A 24,042-nucleotide genomic window follows, 5' to 3' on the forward strand; every position below is an offset into this window, starting at 1 on the left:
GGCTGTGTGGTCATGGGTGTTGAGGTTTATTAGTTCCAGACATCATAAATATTTTGTAAAAGTGTATCGCCAACAGACATTTGAATGTTGCATGTTGCCCAAAGGGATTCCGTGTCTAAGGAACATGCACTATTAATGAAGTGCCTTAGAAGAAGATATTGGCTTAGCTTTAGATAAAACTGAGGCGAGAGAAATGTAAAAGCGTTGTATGGAAATAAACATACTTTTGTTAAATGTATTGTTTTATAATGTTCTTAATAAAGTTGAATAGTCATACGTTGTAAGTCCCTATGGTTTGTTAACACAAAGTTAAAATATTTTTATGCAGATGATGTAAACAGCCATACATTGATGATGTGGGCACAGAGCATGGTCATTTGTCTACAAAATACTCCACTTTTCAGCTATCCCATTGTTATAACTTCAACCCTCTGCAAATTTAAGACATTGATGTTTGGAGGAGGTCCTTTAATGTAATCTGAATATCTTAAGGGAACAGGAGCTTCATCACATATATGAGGTCTTTCTATGCTGATGTAAATTCTAGTTTTCTTCTTAGTAGAAACACCCAGTTTGGTTGCAGGCAGGTGGAAAAGACTTTAGGCTTGCAAGTAAGTCCCAGGTGTAAAAAAGAGTGATTAGTAAGGAAGGTGGGGGAAGTCAAGATTGATTGTTTCACAATTTTACCCACGACCAGAATTATATCTGGAAGATTAATTTTACAAGTTTTCATAAAATTGAGGATCTAAAAAGGAGATAGTATGTAGGTATCATTTAAGCAACCAACTTTTTAAAAAAAATCCCCTTTACCTATTTCACTCATCCCTTCTGTCCCCCTTTGGCAACCATCAGTTCTTTGTATTTGTCTCTTCATTTTTTTCAAAATTTGTTTTGTTTTCAAAAATTCTATATATGAGTGAAATCATATGGTATTTGTCTTTATCTGTCTGAATCACTTCACTTGGTATAATACCTTCTAGGTCCATCCACGTGGTCCCAAATGGCAAAATTTCACCCTCTTTTAGGGCTGAGTAATATTCCATTTTATAGATATATGTGTGTGTGTGTGTGTGTGTGTGTGTGTGTGTGTGTGTATGGCAGGTTTTCTTTATGCATTCATCTATACATGGACACTTGGGTTGCTTCCATATCTTGGTTATCATAAGTAATGCTGCAATAAACATAGGGATGCATATATCTTTTTGAATTAGTGTTTTTGTTTTTGGTAAATACCCAGTAGTGGAATTATTGGATCATATGGTAATTCTATTTTTAATTTTTTGAGGAACTATCACACTATTTTTCCCACTGGTTGCACCAATATACGGTCCCACCAACTGTTACAAGGATTCCTTTTTCTCCACATACTTGCCAACACTTGTTATTTCTTGTCTCTTTAATTCTAGCAATTCTGACAGGTGGTAAGGTGATACCTCATTGTAGTTTTGATTTGCTTGAACATCTTTTCATGTGTCTGTGGCCATCTGTATGTCTTTTTGGAAAAATGCCTATTCAGGTTCTCTGCCCCCCCCTTTTAAAAGATTTTATTTATTTATTTGAGAAAGAGAGAGAGAAAGCATGAGTGGGGAGAGAAGCAGAGACAGAGAGTCTCAAGCAGACTCCACACTGAGCACGGGGCCCAACGCAAGGCTTGACACTGGGCTTGATCCCATGACCCATGAGATCATGACCTGAGCCAAAACCAAGAGTCAAATGCTCAACCCACTGAGCCACCCGGGTGCCCCCCTCTGCCTATTTTTAGTTGGATGATTTGGTGGGGTTGTGTGTGTGTGTGTGTGTGTGTGTGTGTGTGTTTAGTTGTGTAAGTTCTTCATATATTTTGGATATTAACCCTTTATTGGATATATCATTTGCAAACATCTTCTCCCATTCAGTAGGTTGCCTTTTTGGTTTGTTGATGGTTTCCTTCACTGTGCAAAAATAGTGACATTTTAAAAGAAATACATTCTTTCACTAGCAATTTGGTTATTCTGAAATACTGTTTATATGGAAGACAAGATAGATGCTTGATTTTTTTTCACTTTTATTTATCAGTTTTTAGAATAATGAGTTGGTGCCCTAGAAATCTTCAAAGGTGATTAATAAGATCTCTTAAAAAGCATTATTATTAACTTATGATTTTTCATATATTTAATGTGTTTCAATCCACCAGAGTCATTATTATAACTTAATGGCCCCATCTGAATCATCTGTGGGGGGCCCTTCAAGTAACTACCTCTATTCTTTTGACTCAGAATCAGGCTGGTGTAAATCTCTCAGCAGGGCCAGAGGTGAGTGGAAACTGTAGATCTATATCCCAAACAGACTTTTATGCTTTGACCTTGGATGGGACTCCAGTGGCCTGAATTCAGTAGCAACAGGCAATTATGCAAGCTACTTGATATCCTTCCAGTGAATTCTGTTGTATTTAAGCCAATAATCTGATTGATCTAAGAGAGAGGAGTAGGAATGGGGAGACAAGTTACGATAAGATGGAGTACAAAAGCAAGTTCAGAAGAGTGACTGCAATGTAACATCATTTATGTAAATTAAAACTATAAAATATGATATATATAAAAATGTAGTATATAAATAGTATAGCTACAGCATCAATAGATAGACTGTGGACCATATATCAAAATCATGGGAGTGCTTATGTCTTATCAGTGGAGTGAGCAGGAGCAGAGAAATATAACTTTGGGTAGGAAGGGAGGGTAAAGGAGATTTTAGTTATGGAAGGTGTTAAAAGCAGCTGGCCTGTGATCTATTTGCTCCCTTTACTACAGGGATGACTTGAGGGTTAAAGAAAAAGGCATGTGACTCTCCTTGTCAATTGTACCTTTGGTATCTATTTACCTTGCGTAAATAGATGAAAGCTATTTGCTAGAAGGAAGAAAAATTATCTATTTGATGCATTTAACAGATAGTCCTGGCCATAGCATTACTTATGCTAAATAAACCCAGAATCTAGGAAGCATGGTTCCAGAGCTAAGTAACTCTCTAGGATGTAAAATGAAGTCTGTTAGGTACGTGAGAACCTCATTAGAGACCTAAATTATAGCCATGGGTCAGAGGGTATATTAGTTTGCTACGGCTATAACAAAATATCCTAACTCTCCACCGCCAACCCTCTTAATAGTTATATTAGTCTGCTCAGGCTGCCATAATAAGGTACTACAGACTGGGCAGCTTAAACAACAGAAAACCATTTTCTCACAGTTTTAGAAGTTAAAAGTACAAGATCAAGGTATTTGCAAGTTTGGTTTCTTCTGAGGCCCTTCTCCTTGGCTGGCAGATAGCCACCTTCTGCTGGGTCCTCACATGGCCATCCTTCAGTCCTTGATCTCTGTGTCCTAATCTTTTCTTGTAAAGACACTAGTCATATTAATTAAGGCCAACCCACCCATATGATTTCATTTGATCTTAGTCACCACTTTATAAGCCCTATCTCCAAATACAGTCACGTTCTGAGGTACTGGGGTTAGGACTTCAATGTATGAATTTTGAAGGGACATAAGTCAGCCTGTAACAGAGGGTATGTGTCCAATGTAGGAAGGAAGGGCCATGTGAGATTTTCAAGGACTCTGATTTGGCTGAGCCTTTCCATGACCTGTATCTTTGAACTTATTAGTAAAACTTGATGCTGGGTAATATTTCTGATTCATGTGAAACCATCCTGGTTGTTATATGTGTACTGTTTCCTTTTAGAAACAGCAGGCTGGAAACAAATATAAAAAAAAATTGTATCAATCTGGATGTTTTCTTTATCATTCTTTGCAATTTTCTCTTTATGTTTTTTAAAATAAAAATAAAACAAGAGGGCGCCTGGGTGGCTCAGTTGGTTGAGCGACTGCCTTCGGCTCGGGTCATGATCCTGGAGTCCCGGAATCGAGTCCCGAATAGGGGGATCTGCTTCTCCCTCTGACCCTCTTCCCTCTCGTGCTCTCTGTCTCTCATTCTCTCTCTCTCAAATAAATAAAATCTTTTAAAAAAATAAATAAAACAAGAGAAGGGGAGTAAGGAAGCTATGTCTGAACAAAGGTAGGAACATGCTCTAGAGAGGGTCCAAGGAGGTGTTAAATTAATTAAACAAGGAGGCCATTAGACTGCTGTGGCTTCAAAGCCTTGGCAGCCTACTAAACAAACCAAAATCCAACCCTGTAAATGCCTCAAAGTCATGAAATTGAAACCTCAGAACAACCCATCACAAACAGCCAAGCGGACTTTCATCTACAGCTAATCAATCACTTATTTGCTTTTCTTTGTAAAAGCCTCTCCCCAGCTCCTGTTGGTAGAATGCTCCTAATCACTTCCTTTTTGGTGCTGCTTGATTAGAATATGTTTTGCTAAACAAACAAACAAACACCTTAAAATTTTTTAACAAGCCTCAGTTTAACATTGGATATGCAGAGAGGGAAGCAAAGAAAAATCCTGTCTGAGTCAAGGGACAAGCAACCCCTCAAAGGGCAAAGAGCCGAGGAAAAGGGAAATCACCCTTTGGACCCGGCGAGGAGGCGGGGCCGGAACCCGCCCAACGCGCAGACTCCAGGGCAGGGCCCCGCGCAAGCGCAGGAGGGAGGGACCAATAGGCGGTCAAGCTTCCCTGGCGGCCTGGCGGGCTGCGCAATACCTAGGCTGGGACAGTTCTTGACTTGGAGACCCGGGAGCCATGGCGCTGCATGGTATCTCGGTGCTAGAGCTGGCCGGCCTGGCCCCGGGCCCGTACTGCGGTATGGTCCTGGCGGACTTCGGGGCGCAGGTGGTGCGTGTGGACCGACTGGGCTCCCGCGGAGATTTGAGCTTCTTGGCGCGGGGCAAGCGCTCGCTGGCGGTGGACCTGAAGCGGCCGCAGGGGGCAGCTGTGCTGCGTCGCCTGTGCGCCCGGACGGATGTGGTGCTGGAGCCCTTCCGCCACGGTGAGCCCCCCCCCCGGCGCCTCGTCAGCGCCGCTGGGGGACCGGACGCAGGAGCCGGGACGTTTGACAGGCAGCGCCCGCTACATCCGTGCCCCGTTGCCGCTCGAACCCTTTCCTGTCACTGCCTTTCTAGACTGTTCTGTCGCGTTTGCTGTTGACCATTCGCCCCTTGAGATGATCTTCCGTACTTGGAATCCTAGATACTGCTGTTGCCCTTGTTCTCCTTATATCCATTGCCGGCTCCTTCCCAAATTGCTCGTTTTTATAATCGCCTCTTTGTATTTGCCTTTCTTTATTATTGGAGGGTCACGAATCCTATGAGAATCTAGCGAAAGCCATAGATTTCCCTCCCTGGAAAACTGCATTTAGGTACATAGTCGTTTTTCTACAGTTTGGGGGGTTGGTGTACCCTCTAAAAGCTATCCTCTGACCCAGGCTAACACTCTGTCTTAAATCCTGGTGTTCCCAAGTTCCAGCTTCAGATCAATTTAGTTTACACTCTGCGTCCTGGAGCCACCTTATCTTTTCCGAATGTTTTCACCTTTTATAGACAGATGATGACCAAATCGATAACTGTACTCCCCTCTTTTAGAGCCACAGACCGCTGGAATACACAGGCCCTGCACATCTCTTAACTGGCTGTCTCCCAGGCATGGCAACTTCCACAAATCCCAAAACAAGACCATTATGTTACCTCCTAAAATAGCATCTCCTCCTTCTATATTATTTATCTCAGTAAATGGAACCAATACCCACCCAGTTGCCTGAATCAGAAGCCTGCACCCGGTCCATGACTCCAAATATTCTTCACTTCATTTGCTTACAGTTATCAGGGATCCAGACATTCTTCCTCCTTTCTCTCACTCGGGCTTTCCATACTTGCTGTAGCTTCCTTCACACTGTTGAAACAGCCTTTTTAAAGCTGACGTTTGGGTCTAGCACCACTTGGATCCATTCTCAGACAGCTGCCAGGTAATCTCGCTCAAGTACTAAACCAAAGCTTTGCCTGGTATATAGCAAGAAGTCAGTAAATGTTTGGTGAATGAATTGAATGTCTGTGGGGCACCAGACATATTAAACGTGTTAATTCATTTATCCTCACAGCAGATTGGAGGATTATAATAATTTAATAATTAGGATTATATCATAATTTAATAATGCCCCGTTTAAAGATGGAGGCTCAACATGGTTGATTCCGAGGTCTTGCAATTAGGAGGAAAATAGAGCCCTGAATACAGTCATAGCAACTGGGTGAGAGGATTGTGGCTGGTATTTATTTAAGCAGAAGACTAGAATTTTTTTTTTTTTTTTGTAATTTACATAGCTTTAGGAGAAAAAAAGACCGTAAAATTATCATATAATCTTTATTATTTTTAGTCCCAGGAGATTTAAAGTACCAGTTATCTGAATTTTGTGCAATGAATATGGTACTTGCTGATAAAGAGCTCTTAGATGCTATTTTAGCAAATCTTTCCACAGATATTTGCTGAGCCTTTTGTGAAGGTACCCATGCTAGGCACTTTAGAGGCCCGAGGAAACAGGTCAGACATGAATCCTACCAGAGGATTCTAAGCTGATAGGGAAGGTGATGGAATATCTACCCACAAAAGCACAGCATGAGGTAGAAGGTGTTGGGCAGTGATGCAGGCACAGAAAAAGAAAAGATCCTAAAAGGAATAGCCATTTTCAAAAGTGTATTTTTGACCAAATAAAGCCCCAGGGTAACTGCTCCAAGAGAACAAACTATTTCTAATAAATAACTAAGGAGAGGATTTGGGGAACTGTAAAGGTACTGACTCAAGGAATGAAAGGCACACTATGGGGATTGAAGGAGCTTGGATATGCCTGAAGGGAAATAAGGGGGGGCTGGAAGGAAATAGTATTCTGGGGCAGAAGTCACACATTGCAGAAATGGTGGCCTCACTCATTGTGTCCCTGTCCTTAAAACATGCTAAAACCCACCACAAATGTTATTAGTATGACTTGCAAGAGTGCTATTTTCTGTTTGCCACAGAGACGGGATTATATCCATCCTCAGCTCATCCCTCTTTAAAAAAAAAAAAATCACTGTTACTTTTCTCTTAAGGTGTCATGGAAAAACTCCAGCTAGGCCCAGAGATTCTGCAGAAAGAGAATCCAAAGCTTATCTATGCCAGGTTGAGTGGATTTGGCCAGTCAGGAAGATTCTCTAGAGTAGCTGGCCATGACATCAACTATTTGGCTTTGTCAGGTACGTCGACAAAATAATCTCTCTATACTGTTTATTTTGTTCCCAGTCGAGATGGACAGTTACACTAATTATAAGGAATTTTTAAAGGTACAGATTTAAATATTTACCAGAATCAATAAGGGGACCATGGTCGTTCAAAAAGGGCGGGTTTGTCTGGCACCTGCCTGGCTCAGTGGAGCATGTGACTCTTGATCTCAGGGTTGAGTTCAAGCCCCACTTTGCACATGGAGCCTAGTTAAAATTAAAAAGGGGGGGGGGTTGGTTTGTCTTGGAACAGTTATTCTCAACCCTTTTCCCCTTGTTTTCACACTTTTGAGGGATAATACACTCTCACTAGTAACATTTACTAACTACATTTGTCTAATCAATTCTCAGGCAAGCCCCTGCATGGAAGTAAGAGACCTGATTGTCCTATAGTTTGAAAATGCTAATATCATTTGATTCCGCCTCCCCTCTCCTTCTGCCTTCATTGAGAATCATTGCATGAGTCACCATTTTAGACTTCTCTGAATACCTGTAGTTTTAGGTCATAGTATCACTTTATTAGAATTTTTGCCTATGAGAACATGTCTTAGAATGACCCAATCCTAAGATCCTAAGAAAGTGTGTGTTTTTGAGTAAAGAAAGTCTCAAATTTCCTGTGAGTACAAATTTAAAGGTTGGGAAAAGAGTGAGGATGGAATTGATTTTTCCAGCTATTTTAAAATGTAGTCACTTTTAATTTTCTTGTGTTCATTTTCTTGCATCTCTTTCTAATAAGAATGGTAGTGGATTATACTGTTGTTAAGTCATAAACTAAATTGATAATAATTTTGTCCCTGAAACTCAGTGAGTAACAACTTAGCAATAATATTCTGAAAGCATTAGTTGGAATAAAGTTTTAGAGAAGAAAAACAAAAAACAAAACAAGGAGCCTTGTTGTGGGAAAAGCCTGTTTATAAATATGCTGAATAGGTTTAGATTTGGAAAAGCATTATGTACTAGTATTCACTATGTCAGCAACTAGAGGGACTGGTTATTCCTCTTAAGGTGTTCATGTATTTATTTAAAAGAGACATTAAATTTACAGGTACTGTTCCCTGATGTTTTTTAACGATGTAGGTGTTCTATCAAAAATTGGCAGAAGTGGTGAGAATCCATATCCCCCACTGAATCTCCTGGCTGACTTCGGTGGTGGTGGCCTCATGTGCACACTGGGCATCTTGATGGCTCTGTTTGAACGCACACGCTCTGGCAAAGGTCAGGTCATTGATGCAAGCATGGTAAGTGTGAATTAGGGGAAGTGATAAGCCTCCCAGTTGTTCCTAAGTATGATAGGCAGCTGCCTCAGATTCTTTTCTGAACAAGACAGGAGATAAATGAGATTTGAAGTTAGAACCCAAATTAACTTTTCTTTAAAATAGCTTCATATCCTTTACATGTGTTAGAATGTCATCATTGATTATCTGTGGAATCCATTTTCTAAACTTTCCATGGCTCATCTGATTCCTGTGTTGGTTTCAGCAATTTTCCCCATACTATTTCTTGTGCTTCAAAATACATTTTTCAAGCAATCTTCATTTAAAACTGGGCTCAGGAAGTCTCCCTTAGCAGATAGATAGAGAAGATTCTTTTTTTTTTTTAAGAAGATTTTTATTTATTTATTTGACAGAGAGAGACACAGCGAAAGAGGGAACACAAGCAGGAGGAGTGGGAGAGGGAGAAGCAGGCTTCCCGCTGAGCAGGGAGCCCGATGCAGGGCTCGATCCCAGGACCCTGGGATCATGACCTGAGCCGAAGGCAGACGCTTAATGACTGAGCCACCCAGGCGCCCCTAGATAGAGAAGATTCTTAAGGGTGCTAAAGTAAAATGGGCCAGTCTAGACCTTCCTTCTGCGTTTTTCGGGGAGACTCCAACATTGTGAGGCTTCGTTTTTTTTTCACTGCCATGCCTTGAGCACGGGCCTCATGTTATGCTAGGCACTTTCCATGTGCAGTTTCTCCTAATCCTCAAAACAGCAGTTTCACTTGGAGTACATTATTTTAAAGAGGAGGAAGCCCAAGTTCTCACAGCCGCTTGGAAGGAACCCAGTCCAGCACCACTACAGGTTTGCATTTGGGCAGCTCTTTGGAGAGAGAATGGAGATGATGGGAGGAAGACAAGACTGGAGGCAGAGAGACAGTTACTGGGTTGTTGCTGAGAGAGAAGCATGAGCACTAAAGTCATTGGTGATAAAATGGGTCTGGGTTTAAGGGAAATTTATCTTTGAGAATGTAAAATTGCCAGGATTTGGTGATGCATTGGCAGTGAGGGGAAAGGGAGGAGTCAAGGCTGACTCCCCTGTTTCTTCTTCTTTTTTTTTTTTTAGATTTATTTAGAGCGAGAGACAGAGCGTGTGCGCATTTGAGTGAGGGGAGGGGCAGAGGGAGAGGGAGAGGGAGAGAGAGAATCCTCAAGCAGACTCCCCACTGAGAGAGAAGCCCAATGCAGGGCTCGATCCCAGGACGCTGAGATCACGAATGGAGCTGAAATCAAGAGTGGGCCCCTTACCCAACTGAGCCCCCTAGGCACCCTGACTCCCCTGTTTCTGATGTGGGTGAGCCGGTGGATGGCAGCGCTGGCACCATGGGGGAGGACTGCCGATGGAAGAGGCAGCGTGAGTTAGTGGGTACGAGCACAGACTCCGGTAGCCCCCTTTCCTCCACCACAGCTCTGCCACTGACTAGCTCTGTGATCTCGGGTGAGGTACTTACCTCCCTGCGCTTCAGCTGCTTCTTTGTGAAATGGAGATAGCAATGGTACCTACCTCAGAGCATCGTTAGAGAACTGAATGAATTTATCCATTGTTCAGGGTTTAAACAGTGTCTGGCATAGAGGTGGTGCTCTGCAAGGATTTGCTATTATTATTATAAGGAATTCAGTTTGGGTCATTTCAAGTTTGAAGTCTCTCAGATGTCCAGATGGAGTGAATACTCGAAGTTAGAGACTAGAAACAGTTTTAGAGTCATTTGGGAGCCACCTGAGACTGTGTGGACCTCTAGGGAAGCAGACAGAACACTTGAGTTTGAAGAGTGGGCAGAAGAGGAGAAACCTGGGCTAAGGAGAGCAAAGTGGAGAACCGTAGAGTGTTTCCATGGAAACAAAGGAAAGAGAATGCTAAAAAAAAAAAAAAAAGGAATGGTCAGAGGTCCAGATGTTGGTGGAGACCTCAAGAATTTAGATCTGAACAGTGTAAATTGGATTTGCCATTGGTGACCTTTTGCAAAAGCCATTTCCAGGGCCCCTCATCTTGGGGCCTTGGCTTGCACTACCTTCTCACAGGCTAACCCCTGTGCTATTTCTGTGCCATCTGATCCTCCCATCAGGGGACATTCACATTGTCCTCTGTGTCCATGTCTGAAGTGACTTAGGTAGGAGTGGTATGTGATTGGTCTTTCTATCTCCAGCTCCTGGCCCAGTCCCTGCACACCTAGGAGCAGCAGTGGTACCCACTGTGCACTTACTGTAGGCCGAGCATGGGTAAGGGGCTTTCCCTATGTCTTCCCTCTGATCCACATAGCTCCATCAAGGAGGTGTGCTCACTCTCTTGGCATTTGAAGACTTCCAGCTTGGAGAGGGGAACCGCCTTGCAAAGCAGGTGGCTGGAGAGGGTCAGACACAGGCAGTTTGACATCTTCATGGGCATGAAAACTCATGCTTTCTGTCACTGCCCTCCATGGACATGGTCCCTGTGGTCCAAAAGGAATGAGCTAAGAACAAACATGAGACCTTGGGAGTTTTAAGGAGAATATAAGGTTAAGTACTTATTTAATAATAATTTGAATAATTTACTAATGATGTGTAATTGCTTATTTATAGTCAAATATCAATAAAAGATAATTGCTGCTTTCATCAGACTGTGTCTAATCAGAATTACATGATGATTAGGAAGATAGTTGGTTGTTAGTATATGTGGAAATGCAAACTTGATTCGGGGTTCATGTTCACATTAGGGTCAAATGAGTGTTGGCTAATAACTCAAGGCCTAATGGGTCAGGAAAGCATGGTATTCATTACTTTCCCATCTCTGGGAACCCTTGTGATACAAATAGTTATAGAAGCTGATGAGTGAGCGCAGATACCTTATTCTTCTAGGCCATAGTTTTCAAGTGTTTTTAGCGGCAGGATCCTTGACTCAGGCCTGCCCGTGATGTCCCAGGGTCGTCTCCTTGGAAACTGCCAAGTGAAGAAAACTGTGGAACATGATGCCTGTTTTGCCGTGTTTACCCCTGATCTGGGGAAGTGCGCTGGACCTGGGGCGAGGTGGCTGGGCGCTAGCACATAGGCTGTGGTCCCACATGATGAGAACAGTGTAAAAGGGTGGGAAATTGAGGCTGCAGTTCCCTTGTGTCAAAGGGCTCTTGTCTGTGTCAGCTACTCAACATGTGCATGAAGGGTTAGAGAAGACGTACATCTGGGTAGCGTGAGGAGGTGAGGATTGTAACTGCTGTTGCTGCCCTATATTCTCTTACCCAAATAAAGTTAGGATTAAATCAGAGCCTCTTTGTGTTCTGGATGGGCCAAACTGGACCCATAACTCTATTAGTTCATGTTTTTTCAAGGTACTCACCAGCATATCTAGTATATAAAGGAGATTTTATGTATGTACATATATACATGTATGTATGTGTATGTATCGTTATATGTGGTGTATCATTCTACGTGTGTGTGTGTGTATGTATAGATATGGGGATTCTCTAGAATCTATGTAACCCAGTTTCAGAAGAAGCCACTTATACAAAATATACATACTATTTGGTATGTCAGATCTCAAAGCCATAAATTTAGGTGTGCATGAGATTTCAAGTTAAAAGGGAAAATTGGGATGTATCCAAAGATATATTTCGCATTTGTTTCATAGCCAGTAACTGTGAGAAATTCCATAGGCCCACCAAGGGTTCTTTCATGGTGTTCTCCCTGGGGGCCTAGATCATTAGGATCATAAAGCCATTAGGAGAGGGAAGTAGTCTTCTTCGGATAGCCCAATGCATCCAGCCTGTAACAATTATACCTGAGGGTATGACTCCATTACTATTACTTCAGGACTCAGTGGGAAGTTGGCATTCCCAAACTAGTTTGTCTGGACTCAGAAAACCCGTGTATCTGCCACTCATATTGTTATGTTTATTTTGTTACTTTCTAGTGATTGTTAAAATTAAAATGTATTAAATACTCAAATACAGTTTTCTTGGGCTTGGAGTCAAACTAAAATAAGCTAAATTTAACTATAATATGATTTACCTTTATAATGTGATATGCTTCATATATCTATGTGTATGTGTTTATAGGTATTGAGATCAGAAGATAGATTTTCAAAAACCTCTTTGCTTTATTTTTAACTTTTTATCCTGATAGTTTTAAACATATATAATTATAGAGAGAATATATAATGAACTTCCATGTGCTCTCACTTGGCTTCAAAAATTATCAACATTTGGCAGTTTTATTTGAAAGGGAGAACAAAAGTAGTTCCTTCTAAGTCTTTTCTGAAAAGTATCTTCTGACCTGAATAGTGGAGAAACCCTCTACCATAAACCGGTTCTCACACACTTTCTTGAAATATCAAAGAAGTTGTGTAATTAGATACAATCTTCCTATACTCTAAGAAACATTTGTATACGGGGCGCCTGGGTGGCTCAGTTGGTTAAGTGACTGCCTTCGGCTCAGGTCATGATCCTGGAGTCCCGGGATCGAGTCCCGCTTCGGGCTCCCTGCTCAGCAGGGAGTCTGCTTCTCCCTCTGACCCTCTTCCCTCTCGTGCTCTCTATCTCTCATTCTCTCTCTCTCAAATAAATAAATAAAATCTTTAAAAAAAAAAAACATTTGTATACCAATGTTAAAAAAAATTTAAGTGGAAATTAATCATGCCTTTATAGTTTAAATATCTGGATTCATATTGTATCCTGTTTCTTCTTCAAAGGTGGAAGGGACAGCATACCTGAGCTCTTTTCTGTGGCAATCTCAACAAGTAGGAATGTGGGAAAAGCCTCGAGGACAGAACTTACTAGATGGTGGAGCACCTTTCTACACAACTTACAAAACGGCAGATGGGGGGTTCATGGCTGTTGGAGCATTAGAGCCCCAGTTCTACAAGCTGCTGATCAAAGGTAAGTAACTTTCATGTGCCTTCCCCATCTCCCCTTTTCTTGTGGATGTTCTGTAACCTCTGTTTTGGAGCCTTTTGAAATTCATTGTGTCTTTTGTTATGTATCTACCTCTAACTAACCTAATTAGAGCCATCATTATATTGTGGGGCATTTCCCTTATGTTTTAAATTGACAGGTAATTTGACAAGTCTATAAAATAGCTCAGACTTTTAAAAAATAATCCATTTTGTGGAAGTTCAATTTTTTTATCACATTTCATACTCAGTAGTGTTGGATATTTATATTGCCCTTGTGTGCCCACATCTTATTCTTCCTTAGGAATGACCTGCTGGTTCTACCAGTTCTTTCTTTCTTTTTTTTTTTTTAAAGATTTTATTTATTTATTTGACAGAGAGAGAGGGAACACAAGCTGGGGGAGCAGGAGAGGGAGAAGCAGGCTTCCCGCCGAGCGGGGAGCCGATGTGGGGCTTGATCCCAAGACCCTGGGGCCATGACCTGAGCCGAAGGCAGACACTTAACAACTGAGCCACCCAGGTGCCCCTCTACCAGTTTGTATACCTTGATAGATGTCATCTATAGTTCTCCCCAGTGTCAGGGGTCACCAGAATACAGAGTGACTTCGGCGAATAAGATTTTGTTGGAATATGTTATTATCACTTGATGCTTCTACAGTTTACCTTTCTTGCAGATTCTTGTCTTATTTGCATGTGGCCACAAGTTAGCAGGAATATTTAGGATCTCTTCTTCCCTAATTAAATAATTGGACTAATGTTATTTTGTTCCTGTAAAATGTTTGAATTTAAAGTTTACAGATACCTGAGTAAGAAGTTGTAGAATATATCATGTAGTGGTGTGACAAGCTGGTCATGGTGCATCTATCATTTCAACTTTAAGTGTGGAGTTTTGTTGTTACGTTTGGTAGCTTTTCAGATGCAGTATACTACCTACAGTTATTGGCATATAACTGAAATTGTCTTTTACAAGCATCAGAAAGCATTTTATAATCAACAATATTAACTTCACTAACTTAAATATAGTTGGAGAAACGTAGAACAGAATGGTTTCTCTAGATAATAAAGGCCTTTCTGTTCAGAAATTAAAACTCAGAATGGAAGGTCTTAATTCAAAATCAAGGACAGAACAGTGCTATGTGAGGGGCTGAATTGTGGGAGCGACACTCCTTCCTCGGTGTTGCAGGGCCTTGGAAGGCAGCAAGAGAGAGCACAGTGGAGTCCGTACCTGACGTAAACCTTGTATATTTATGCATTGTCTATAGAGAATTTAAATACAATAATAAAAATGACTAAACTTCAGTCAGCTTTTTATCATCATCATTCACAGGCAATTCTAAATGACAATGATAAAATATACTCATTGAAAAAAATGTTGTTAGTTTGAGCTCTGAACAATTGCTTCAGCTGCTATTGAGTTCTAATAACATGTAAGCTGGTTAGCACATTTTTATTACTTATCCTTTAGTAAATATTGCAGAGAAGTTATCCAGAGAACGCCCAGTTTTATAGTCTCACTCCAGTGTTTTCTTTTAAAGTTTTTATAGTTTCAGCACTCACATTTAGGTCTCTGTTAAATTATGAGTTAATTTTTGTATATGGGGTGAGCCAAGTGTCCAACTTCATTGTTTCGCATATGGCTATCCAAGTTTCCCAGCACTATTTGTCAAAAGGACTATTCTTTCTCCATTGAATGGTTTTGGCATCCTTGTTGAATATCAGTTGACCATAAGTGTAAGGGTTTATTTTTGGACTCTCAGTTTGGTTCCATTCATGTACATGTCTCTCCTTATGTTAGCACCACACTATGTTGATCACTGTAGCTTTGTAGTAAGTTTGAACGTAGAAAGTGTGAGCCTTCCAATTTTATTCTTTTTCAAGATTGTTTTGGCTATCCAGGGTCCCAATATACAGAGAAAGGAGAAAAAAAGCTGGAATTCTATGTACTACCACACAAGGGCCTAGCACCCTCCAGCTTTCAGCAGAGCTCAGGGAGCAGGGTTTTTTTTCCCCACAGAACACAGTGGTGTTGATTCCATCAAGTTTTTGTTGAGACAAGAAGGGATAAAAATAAATTTGGAACAGAAAGGGGTGGACATTCTTTTCCCAAAGTATTTTGTTCAAGGTATTTCCCCCGAAAATAAGTTGAGAACCTTGGTATAAAGGGAAAGAAAAGAGACTTGAAAAAACAGGGCAAATGAGCACAAGAGCAGGGGGGTAAAAAAAAGACTGCAGCTTGCTCCCAGGGACTAGCGAGAATTAAAAAAGGAAGGTTAGACTCTATCAGTGTTCCATTAGTCATCTTCTGCTTCATCCTCCTCTCCTTCGGCCCCCTCATCATCACCTTCATCTTCTTCACCAGTATCTTCCGTACCTTCTTCGTTGTCATCGTCATCTTCTCCTTCCCTTTCTTCCTCATCTGTGTTAGGAACCAAGTAATACTGTAATGGATTTGGCCCAGTGTCATCTGTGGTGACCTCTCCTAACTCATCTGCACCAGCATCAGAATGGTCAGTAAACCCGGTGAAGAAGCTCTCTGGTTCCCCATGCTGCCTCTTCCTGCTGGCTGTATTCTGTGTTTGACTTGAATGTTTCATCAGATCCCTTCCAGATTTCCGTTTGATTTCAGTGGATTTTGAAGGTGGATCACTACTCTCATTCAGATGAAAGTCTTGGAAGAGAACTTTATTTTCAAAGTAAGGATTTTCATCAAAATAATATTCTGTTCTGTAACCCGATATAATATCTTCAAATTCTGCCACTTCAACTCTTGTCAAATAACGTAACACCTCTTCATCCTCCTCCCCAAGCAGTGCAGACACTTGTGGATGGTTGACAAATGTTCTTACCCCACAATTTGGGTATGGGCAGTCAATTCTGCCCTCTCCTGAAGAAATGGCAGAGTTTTTTATGTTCCTGTTCCTGTTCTATTTTCAGAATCTCACTGGCATGTCCGTTAAGTCTATTTCACCTTGTATTTCATCAACATGTTTGATGGCTTACGATTGTTTTTCTCCCTTCAGCAAGGGCTGAGATGTCTCCCTCTCCCTCTGGCTTGGGGGCAGGTGGCAGTCTTGGTTTCTTCATTTGAGGCAGGAGTGAAGACTGGCATTTGGGGGCCAGGCTGTGAGGAAAGTCCAGGAAACAAGGGTAGAGGCATGTGTGGAAGAAGCTCCAGTTACTCCATATGTTGCTGTTCTTGCTGGTGTCCTACAGGTCTCTGAGGTTCTGTTCATTTTTCTTTTCTCTTTTCTTTCTGTTGCTCAGACTGGCTAAGCAGTTTACTTTTCTTTGAGTTCCCTGATTCTTTCTCCTGCTAGTTCATGTCTATTGTTGTGTCCCTTTAATGAAGTTTTCAATTCCAGAATTTCTTTTTTTTTTTTTTTTAAGATTTTATTTATTTGTCAGAGAGAGAGAGATCATGAGCAGCGGAGATGGGTAGAGGGAGAAGCAGACTGCCCCCCCCCCGCCCCGCAGCAGGGAGCCCAAGTGGGACTCGATCCCTGGACCCTGGGATCATGACCTGAGCCAAAGGCAGATGCTTAGCCAACTGAGCCACCCAGGTGTCCCTAATTCCAGAATTTCTGTTTGGTTCCTTTTCCAATAATTTGTCTCTTTATTGATATTCTCTTTGATTAGACATCATTGTCAAACCTTCTTTTAATTTTTCTGACATGGTTCCGTTCAGTGCTTTGAACATATTTTAAGTAGCTGATTTAAAGTCTTTTCCAGTAAGTCCAATATTTGGCTTTTTCAGGGACAGTTTCTGTTCATTGCTTTTTGTCTTATGTGTGCGTCATATTTTCCTTCTTCTTTGCGTGCCACTTGATATTTTAAATCCTGTAATGTGGCAACTCTGGAGATCCGGTCTCACCTTCCTTTCCCGTCTCCTCAGTCCTGGGTTTGTCATTTCTGCTATTTGTTTATTTAATGACTTTCCTGGACTAAATCTGTATTCTTTGGTATGTTCAACCACTGAAGTCTGTTCCGTTAGCTTGGCGATCAGGTCGTGATTGGATAGAGATGTCCTTAAATGCTTTGAACCGATTAATTTCCCATCTTTTTCCGAGGCGCTCTGTGCCTTCCCTTCGTGCTTGTGCGGAGGGGGACTCGGGGTCAGCCGGAGGTGAAAGATTGGGACCTTCTCAGATCTTTCCTGGGCACACTCACAGCCCTACACATGTGCCTTCTAAATTCTCAGGAATATGTTAGAGCATTTCAAAGCCCCCCATGAAAATCCTATTCCCCACTTTTCTTTAAGTTTACTTGTCAGCTTCCTTTTAGTCCCAACAGGGAATGCCACCTCAGATAGCTCTGATAGTAAACAGTTGCCACTGATTTTTTTTTGACAATGTCAAAAACGTTCCAGGAATAGGGCATTGTGAGCTCTAAGTCAGATCAAATGAAGACAAGCCCTGAGAATGGAGCCTTTCAGGGAGCTGCTAGACAAATGGCAGTTCTCTGGGAATGGGATTTTGGGGAAGCTCTCAACTCATTTGCTTCCTACAATGGCAGTTATCCTGTTAGTTATTACAGCACTGTGGTTGGGAGCCCGTTGATTTTGACGGCTACCACAGAGCTGGGAAGAGAGGGATGAAATTAGTGCAAGTTATAATGCCGCAAGTCTCACCGATCTTATTGGGATGTAGTTGTTTTTCCTGAATAAATGCTTTTTGGATTATTGTGAACTTTTGGTTAATTTCCAGAGTTATGAAAAGGTTCATTCTGACCATTTGTGCCAGGGTTCTTGTTGCTTTTATGCAAGAGCGGGTTTTTGAAGGTTCTGGCTCTGCCATTCCAGAAGTTAACTTCCCTCCTTGGTGTATCTTGTTGTTATCTTAAAACATATGTGTTTGGCATGATCATTTCTAACATCCACACTCCACCACAATGAATGAGTTTTTCTGGAAATACTGAAAATGAAATGCGATATTTTTCTAGCAGGCTAATTGTTCCAGCCCTTCATCTTCTGACCACCTTCTAGATTTTCTCTTTCTAAGTCTAAACTCTGTAACCACCCTGATTTTTTTTGTAGCCTCCTCTCTTTGCATCCACAGCCTTTTATGGTATCCTTAACCTCCTCTCTCCCTTTAAAGTTCACTAGGGATCCTTAGCTGTTAGGTGGTTTGTGGTTCAGGCTGACTTAGCATGTTAAATCAGCTTTGGCTAATCTACACAGTCCATGCCAAAATGCCTCAGCATTTTCTTTCTTTTACAGTATTTATTTACAAAAATAGTACTTTTACTAATCACATGTACATTACTTCTCTCTCAGATCCCAACTGGACCAACGGCCATTTCCATAATGATTTTTTTAGGTAGTATTAGTTATGTACCTCATTTATTTTACCTTATATTTGAGATCTTGAGACCATACTTCATTGAACTCTTCAGTGTCTGAACATAAATACACAAGGTTCTTGCAAGGTACAGATTCTACTGTAGTAGGACCCTGCTGCTTTCTGGGGCAAAGAAATCTGAAAACACAGAATTTCATGACATTTTGGTATAACAAGACTCTTGTAGTATAATCAGTAAGCACTAGAGAATTTTTTTAAAGTAGTTTTAAAACTTCAAAATATTATTAAAAGGAAAGCGGATAACAACAAGTGTTGCCAGGGTTGTGGGAGAAACCTGTAGGCCTGTGTGTTACTGGTGGGAATGTAAAATTATTTAGCCTCTGTAGAAAGCTGTATGGCAGTTACTCAGAAACTTAAAACAGAATTACTGTAAATGTTATGCTATGACAATTTTTTAAAAAATGAAAAATAATTCAAAATAATGTGTGTTTTAGAAAAAAGTATAAAACAGAATTTGTAAAGTAAGAAGTAAAAATTCTTCTTGTCCTTCCACTCTGGGAAAGTTTGGGATGTGGCTTTCATGAACTTTTTCTGTGCACATATCAACACAATTGTTTTATTTATTTATAAATTATATTTATATACAGTATATAATCATGTAAATTTGTAGTTAATAGCTATCATTTTTATTCAACAGTATACTAAAGATGTCCTTTCTTGTCAATCCAAAAAATCTGCCTCATGATATATATAGCAGCCATATGATATTGTATGGTGTCCCTCTACTAAAACATTATTTATTAATAAACATTAATCTTTGTACATAGAACATTGGATGCTTACAACATGAATTTTTGACTGCTTAATATTTGCCAGATATTGTGTCACAGAGCGGTAAAGTTTATGACACATACTTAAAATAGTAAGTATTTTGTATGATCGCCTGTGTGTATGTATATGTGTACACGTATATATAAGGTAGCTTTTTGGAAATTAAAACATACTTTCCCAAGTTTTAAATAGTGTCTGAGTCTACAGACTGGTCCTTGAAATGTTTGACTTAAAATACCAGAAATTTAATATTGGTTATGCTATAAAAACTAGCTACCATCTACAGTTGTATTTATGTGGGGGAGTGGTTTTAGAGTTCCATACAGGAATGTCAAGAGCACAGGAAACAGCCTATCCTAAACCTTTGGTGGCTAATCCTGTGGCCTTGATCAGGGTCCTGGGCAGGATGGGAAACTGTGGGCTGAGAAAGGATGAGAAGACAGTTGAAGAGCTGGAGTGTCAGAATTAGGGGTAGGAGCTGGGGTCCTTTGATTTCTAGTATTTTTCCAGTATACAACTATAACTTGTGAGACCATTGATCTTAAATATAATGTCTGTTACAGAGAGAACATACTTGATCCAGTTTTATTTAGTGTTAGGATTCTGATCACATTCTGATTAAAAAAGCATGCAGGGGCACCTCAGTGGCTCAGTTGGTTAAGCGTCTGCCTTCCACTCAGGTCATGATCTCAGGGTCTTGTGATCGAGCCCCGAGTTGGGCTCCCTGCCCAAGGGGGTGCCTGCTTCTCTCTCTCCCTCTCCCCTTCCCCCCTGCTCCTGTTCGCTCTCTCTCATGCTCTCTTTCTCTCTCAAATAAACAAATAAAATCCTTTAAAAAAAATTAAAATTAAAAAAAGCATGCAAATATGTTTCTAGTAGTAGCTATGATCTATATCACTATTTGTGGCTAACTGGTCATTTTATTTGTTTCTTAATCACAGAGTTTGGGGCAATCAGGAAAAAGAAAGCCAAGTAAAAGACATCCTTAGAAACATTTTTTTGGTTAGATTATAGTGATAAACCTGAAGTTATGGCTCCATGTTTTTCCTGGTATTTGAATGGGACAAGTGGCTACAGAGAAAAATTTATTTGTATATCCCACAGTTGTCTTTTCACGACTGTCCAGAACTATATGAGTTCTCCTTATTTCCTTATATACCTCAGAACCCTAAGAATGGCTTTCAGTATTCATGTCTTCTTACCTCTTGAGGGATTTTCCTCTTCAGAGCAGTTTACAATTAGTTGTTGTTCTTCTACATGATAGGGAAGGAAAGGATGATAAAAGTGATAATTATTAGATTAACCTGACTAAACTTATGCAAAATAACATGTATAAGAAGAAGGGCCTTTCATTATTATTCCACTCTCACCGTCTACATTTAAAAACCCTCTTCCATGAGGGAGTAAAAAGGACATTTACACCAAACCCTAGTAAAGTGGCCTTTTGGGTATAATTCAGTCAGCACTGGAGTTCAGTTCATCTGCAGGGGTGCAGATGCTTTATAGCTTTAGTCTATAAAGGAGGCACAGAGGCCCAAGAAGCCATCCTTTCTGTTAAATCCCTAGCTGGATGCTTTCATCTTTTCTGCACCGTGTGTTGATGGGCCCTTCAAGGTCTCCTTCATGCTTGACACAAAAGTCTGTGTGCCCCACTCATGATTTGGCTGGGTGATGACTTTCTGTCATGTTTGCTGTGGGAATAATTGGTTGCGTGTGTCTTTGGTTATCTTATAAATCCTTTGTTTCTAATTCACAGCAGTGTTCTAAAAGGGTAATGAGTCAAACATCTGTCCTACTAGAGCTTTTTTATTTGACCAAAATAAAGAGAGGTGAATATTATATATAAAATTGCAATTTTGAATTTAATCATTTACCTTTAGTTTTCTTAAAAAATGGGATAACTGTGTGTCAAGTTGTTTAAATTTTATTTTTTGTAGGGTTTGGGTACACTATATAAAATGTGGGGTTATTTGAATTCAGTATGACAGATAATAGCATCATGAGGAAATTTATTTTTGAAAACTTACTCTAGGAAAAAATCAATTTCTGGAACTAGACCTTTACAAATAGACTACTTTCGATGAAATAGAAATAATAAAATCTTGCCAGCAGGAAGTCTGTTTGGAGTCCTGCTACCCGCTTACCCCTAGCCATTGGCTCCAACTTCAAGTTGAGTTTGAATTTCCTCTCTTGACCCAGTTTGGGAGGTATCCTGTTTGGGACGGTATGGTGAGGTCAAAATGCATTTTCATTGATTATAATCACTCCACCCAAAGCTTAAAAATTTAAGAAATTGTGGGGTGCCTGGGTGGCTCAGTCGTTAAGCGTCTGCCTTTCGCTCAGGTCATGATCCCAGGGTCCTGGGATTGAGCCCCACATCGGGCTACCTGCTCAGCGGGAAGCCTGCTTCTCCCTCTCCCACTCCCCTTGCTTGTGTTCCCTCTCTCACTGTGTCTCTCTCTGTCAGATAAATAAAATCTTTAAAAAAAAAAAAAGAAATTGTGTTTTTATCTCAGGACTTGGGCTGAAGTCTGATGAGCTTCCTCATCAGATGAGCATGAGTGATTGGCCAGAAATGAAGAAGAGATTTGCAGATGTATTTGCAAAGAAGACAAAGGCAGAGTGGTGTCAGATCTTCGATGGCACAGATGCGTGTGTGACTCCAGTTCTGACATTTGAAGAGGCTGCCCACCATGAACATAACAAAGAACGGGGCTCATTTATCATTGAAGAGGAGCATGGTGTGAGTCCCCGCCCTGCACCTCTGCTGTCAGACACCCCAGCTATCCCTTCTTCCAAAAGGGATCCTTTTGTAGGAGAACATACTGAAGAGATACTTAGAGAATTTGGGTTCAGCCAGGTAGAGATCAATCAGCTTGCCTCAGATAAAATTATTGAAAGTAATAAGCCAAGAGCTAATCTGTAAGTCCCAGGCCTCCTAGCTCAAATGAATTTGAATATTGCATGTTCAGTACAGAAGAATATGTAAAATTCTAAGTATGGAAACATGAAGGAAAAGTATCACAGTGGACCAGCTAGTCCAATCAAGAAACAAGACTGATTACACAGTAATGATAGAATTCTGAAAATGGTTAACATCATGGCTTTTGATTTAGGAATGTTTTTAGTTTACCAGTATTAAATTGTGACAGTTTTCCTGCCTTTCGATTTATTTGATAGATTATATTTTTAATATTAAATGTTAATAGGGCGCCTGGGTGGCTTAGTCAGTTAAGCATTTGCCTTTGGTTCCCGTCATGATCTCAGGGTCCTGGGATCAGGCCCCGCATCTGACTCTCTGCTCAGCGGGAAGCCTGCTTCTCCCTCCCCACTCCCCCTGCTTGTGTTCCCTCTCTTGCTGTTCTTCTCAGTCAAATAAATAAATAAAATCTTTAAAAAAAAGGTCTGATCCTTTTTATGTGATAAAATCATTCAGCCAGTGTCTTTGAATTGGAATTTTAGAAAATGTTCTTGATATTATCTTCAAATAATCCCCAGTCTCCATCTAGACCACCATACTGAGAGCCCTGTTTTCTGTGTGGCTGCCTTTTGGCATCACTCACTCACGTCTCTTTCTCAGTAAATTGCCATCTTTTTGGAAGTCCTTCTAGACTCTTCCTCCACTTACCAGTCTCCAGCCTCCATTCCCATCATGTCCACCTCTGCCCCCAGTAGATCCATGGCTTATCCTTCACTTCATTCAGGCCACTGCCCAAATGTCACCTTATGGAGCACCCTTTCCTGACCCCTTCCTAGAATGGCAGCCACTTCATCACTCACTCTCCCCTCACCCATTTTGTTTTCCTTCACATCATGTATCATTACTGACATTATACTGAATAGCCCCAGCCCTCTTAACCCACTGCCTCTTAACCAAGGCACACTAGAATGAAAGCTTTATGAAGGACTTTGTGGGTTTTATTCACTGCTAAATCCCCAGTTCCAAGAACAGCACCTGGCCCATAGTGGAAACTTTGTAAATATTTATTAAAGAAGTGAATCTCAATAGTGAAGTGCTGTCAGTTCCATCTTCATAGCTCTGTACCAGTCCCCTCTACCCAACACCCTTTGTGCCTTCATTTGGGCCCCTATTATCTCTGCCCCGGCCTACTGCTCAGTCACCTACCTGACTTCTGACCTCCAGTATTATTGCCTTCATTTTTTTTGTATCATGTTACTCTATTGGTAATCTTTATCACACCAAACTGGTCTTTCAGTCCTGTAAAATTTCTCAGTGGTCCTCTCTTTTTCCTATATAACAAAATATAAATCCATTTATATGCCATATCAACCCTTTATTTATTTATTTATTATTATTTTTTTTCCAAGCAATACAATGATCATCTTTATTTTGATCAATGTCAGCCATGGTAAAAAATTGTGACTAGATAATCAGCAAAAATATTCTGAAAACTATACTTAATTCACATGAGACACATACCTCCGTGAAATTGAAATAAAAAAGAACCCCCAAAAAGATTAATCATTATAAAAAGCATTATATCAAGTATGATTTTCATGCTATTGCCTTTTTTAAAATTTTTTTATTGTTATGTTAATCACCATGCATTACATCATTAGTTTTTGATGTAGTGTTCCATGATTCATTGTTTGTGCATAAAACCCAG

At 40.6% G+C, this 24,042-nt stretch overlaps 1 protein-coding gene and 1 pseudogene across 1 annotated transcript; one reads left to right on the forward strand and one right to left on the reverse strand.

Annotated features, from left to right (window-relative positions):
- The first annotated feature begins 4,562 nt into the window (after nucleotides 1-4,562).
- Nucleotides 4,563-22,816, forward strand: AMACR (alpha-methylacyl-CoA racemase). The gene is made up of 5 exons (XM_028097985.2): nucleotides 4,563-4,916; nucleotides 7,003-7,146; nucleotides 8,248-8,408; nucleotides 13,086-13,272; nucleotides 21,931-22,816. The coding sequence occupies exons 1-5, from the start codon at nucleotides 4,670-4,672 to the stop codon at nucleotides 22,338-22,340; spliced, it is 1,149 nt and encodes a 382-aa protein (XP_027953786.1). The 5' UTR covers nucleotides 4,563-4,669; the 3' UTR covers nucleotides 22,341-22,816.
- LOC148164415 (protein SET-like) lies at nucleotides 15,578-16,400 on the reverse strand (annotated as a pseudogene).
- Nucleotides 22,817-24,042: the final 1,226 nt, after the last annotated feature.

This window comes from Eumetopias jubatus, unplaced genomic scaffold (assembly GCF_037043125.1).
Source record: "Eumetopias jubatus isolate StellerSeaLion01/CBP00866 unplaced genomic scaffold, mEumJub1_p1.0 scaffold_5, whole genome shotgun sequence".
Taxonomy (NCBI): domain Eukaryota; kingdom Metazoa; phylum Chordata; class Mammalia; order Carnivora; family Otariidae; genus Eumetopias; species Eumetopias jubatus.

What these genes read in the sequence shown, in the direction of transcription:
- AMACR (XM_028097985.2), top strand. Translation starts at nt 4,670, where the DNA reads ATGGCGCTGCATGGTATCTCGGTGCTAGAGCTGGCCGGCCTGGCCCCG. An exon ending in CAACTATTTGGCTTTGTCAG is followed by an intron (nt 7,147 to 8,247) that starts GTACGTCGACAA and finishes TTAACGATGTAG; the next exon opens with GTGTTCTATCAAAAATTGGC. An exon ending in AGGTCATTGATGCAAGCATG is followed by an intron (nt 8,409 to 13,085) that starts GTAAGTGTGAAT and finishes TCTTCTTCAAAG; the next exon opens with GTGGAAGGGACAGCATACCT.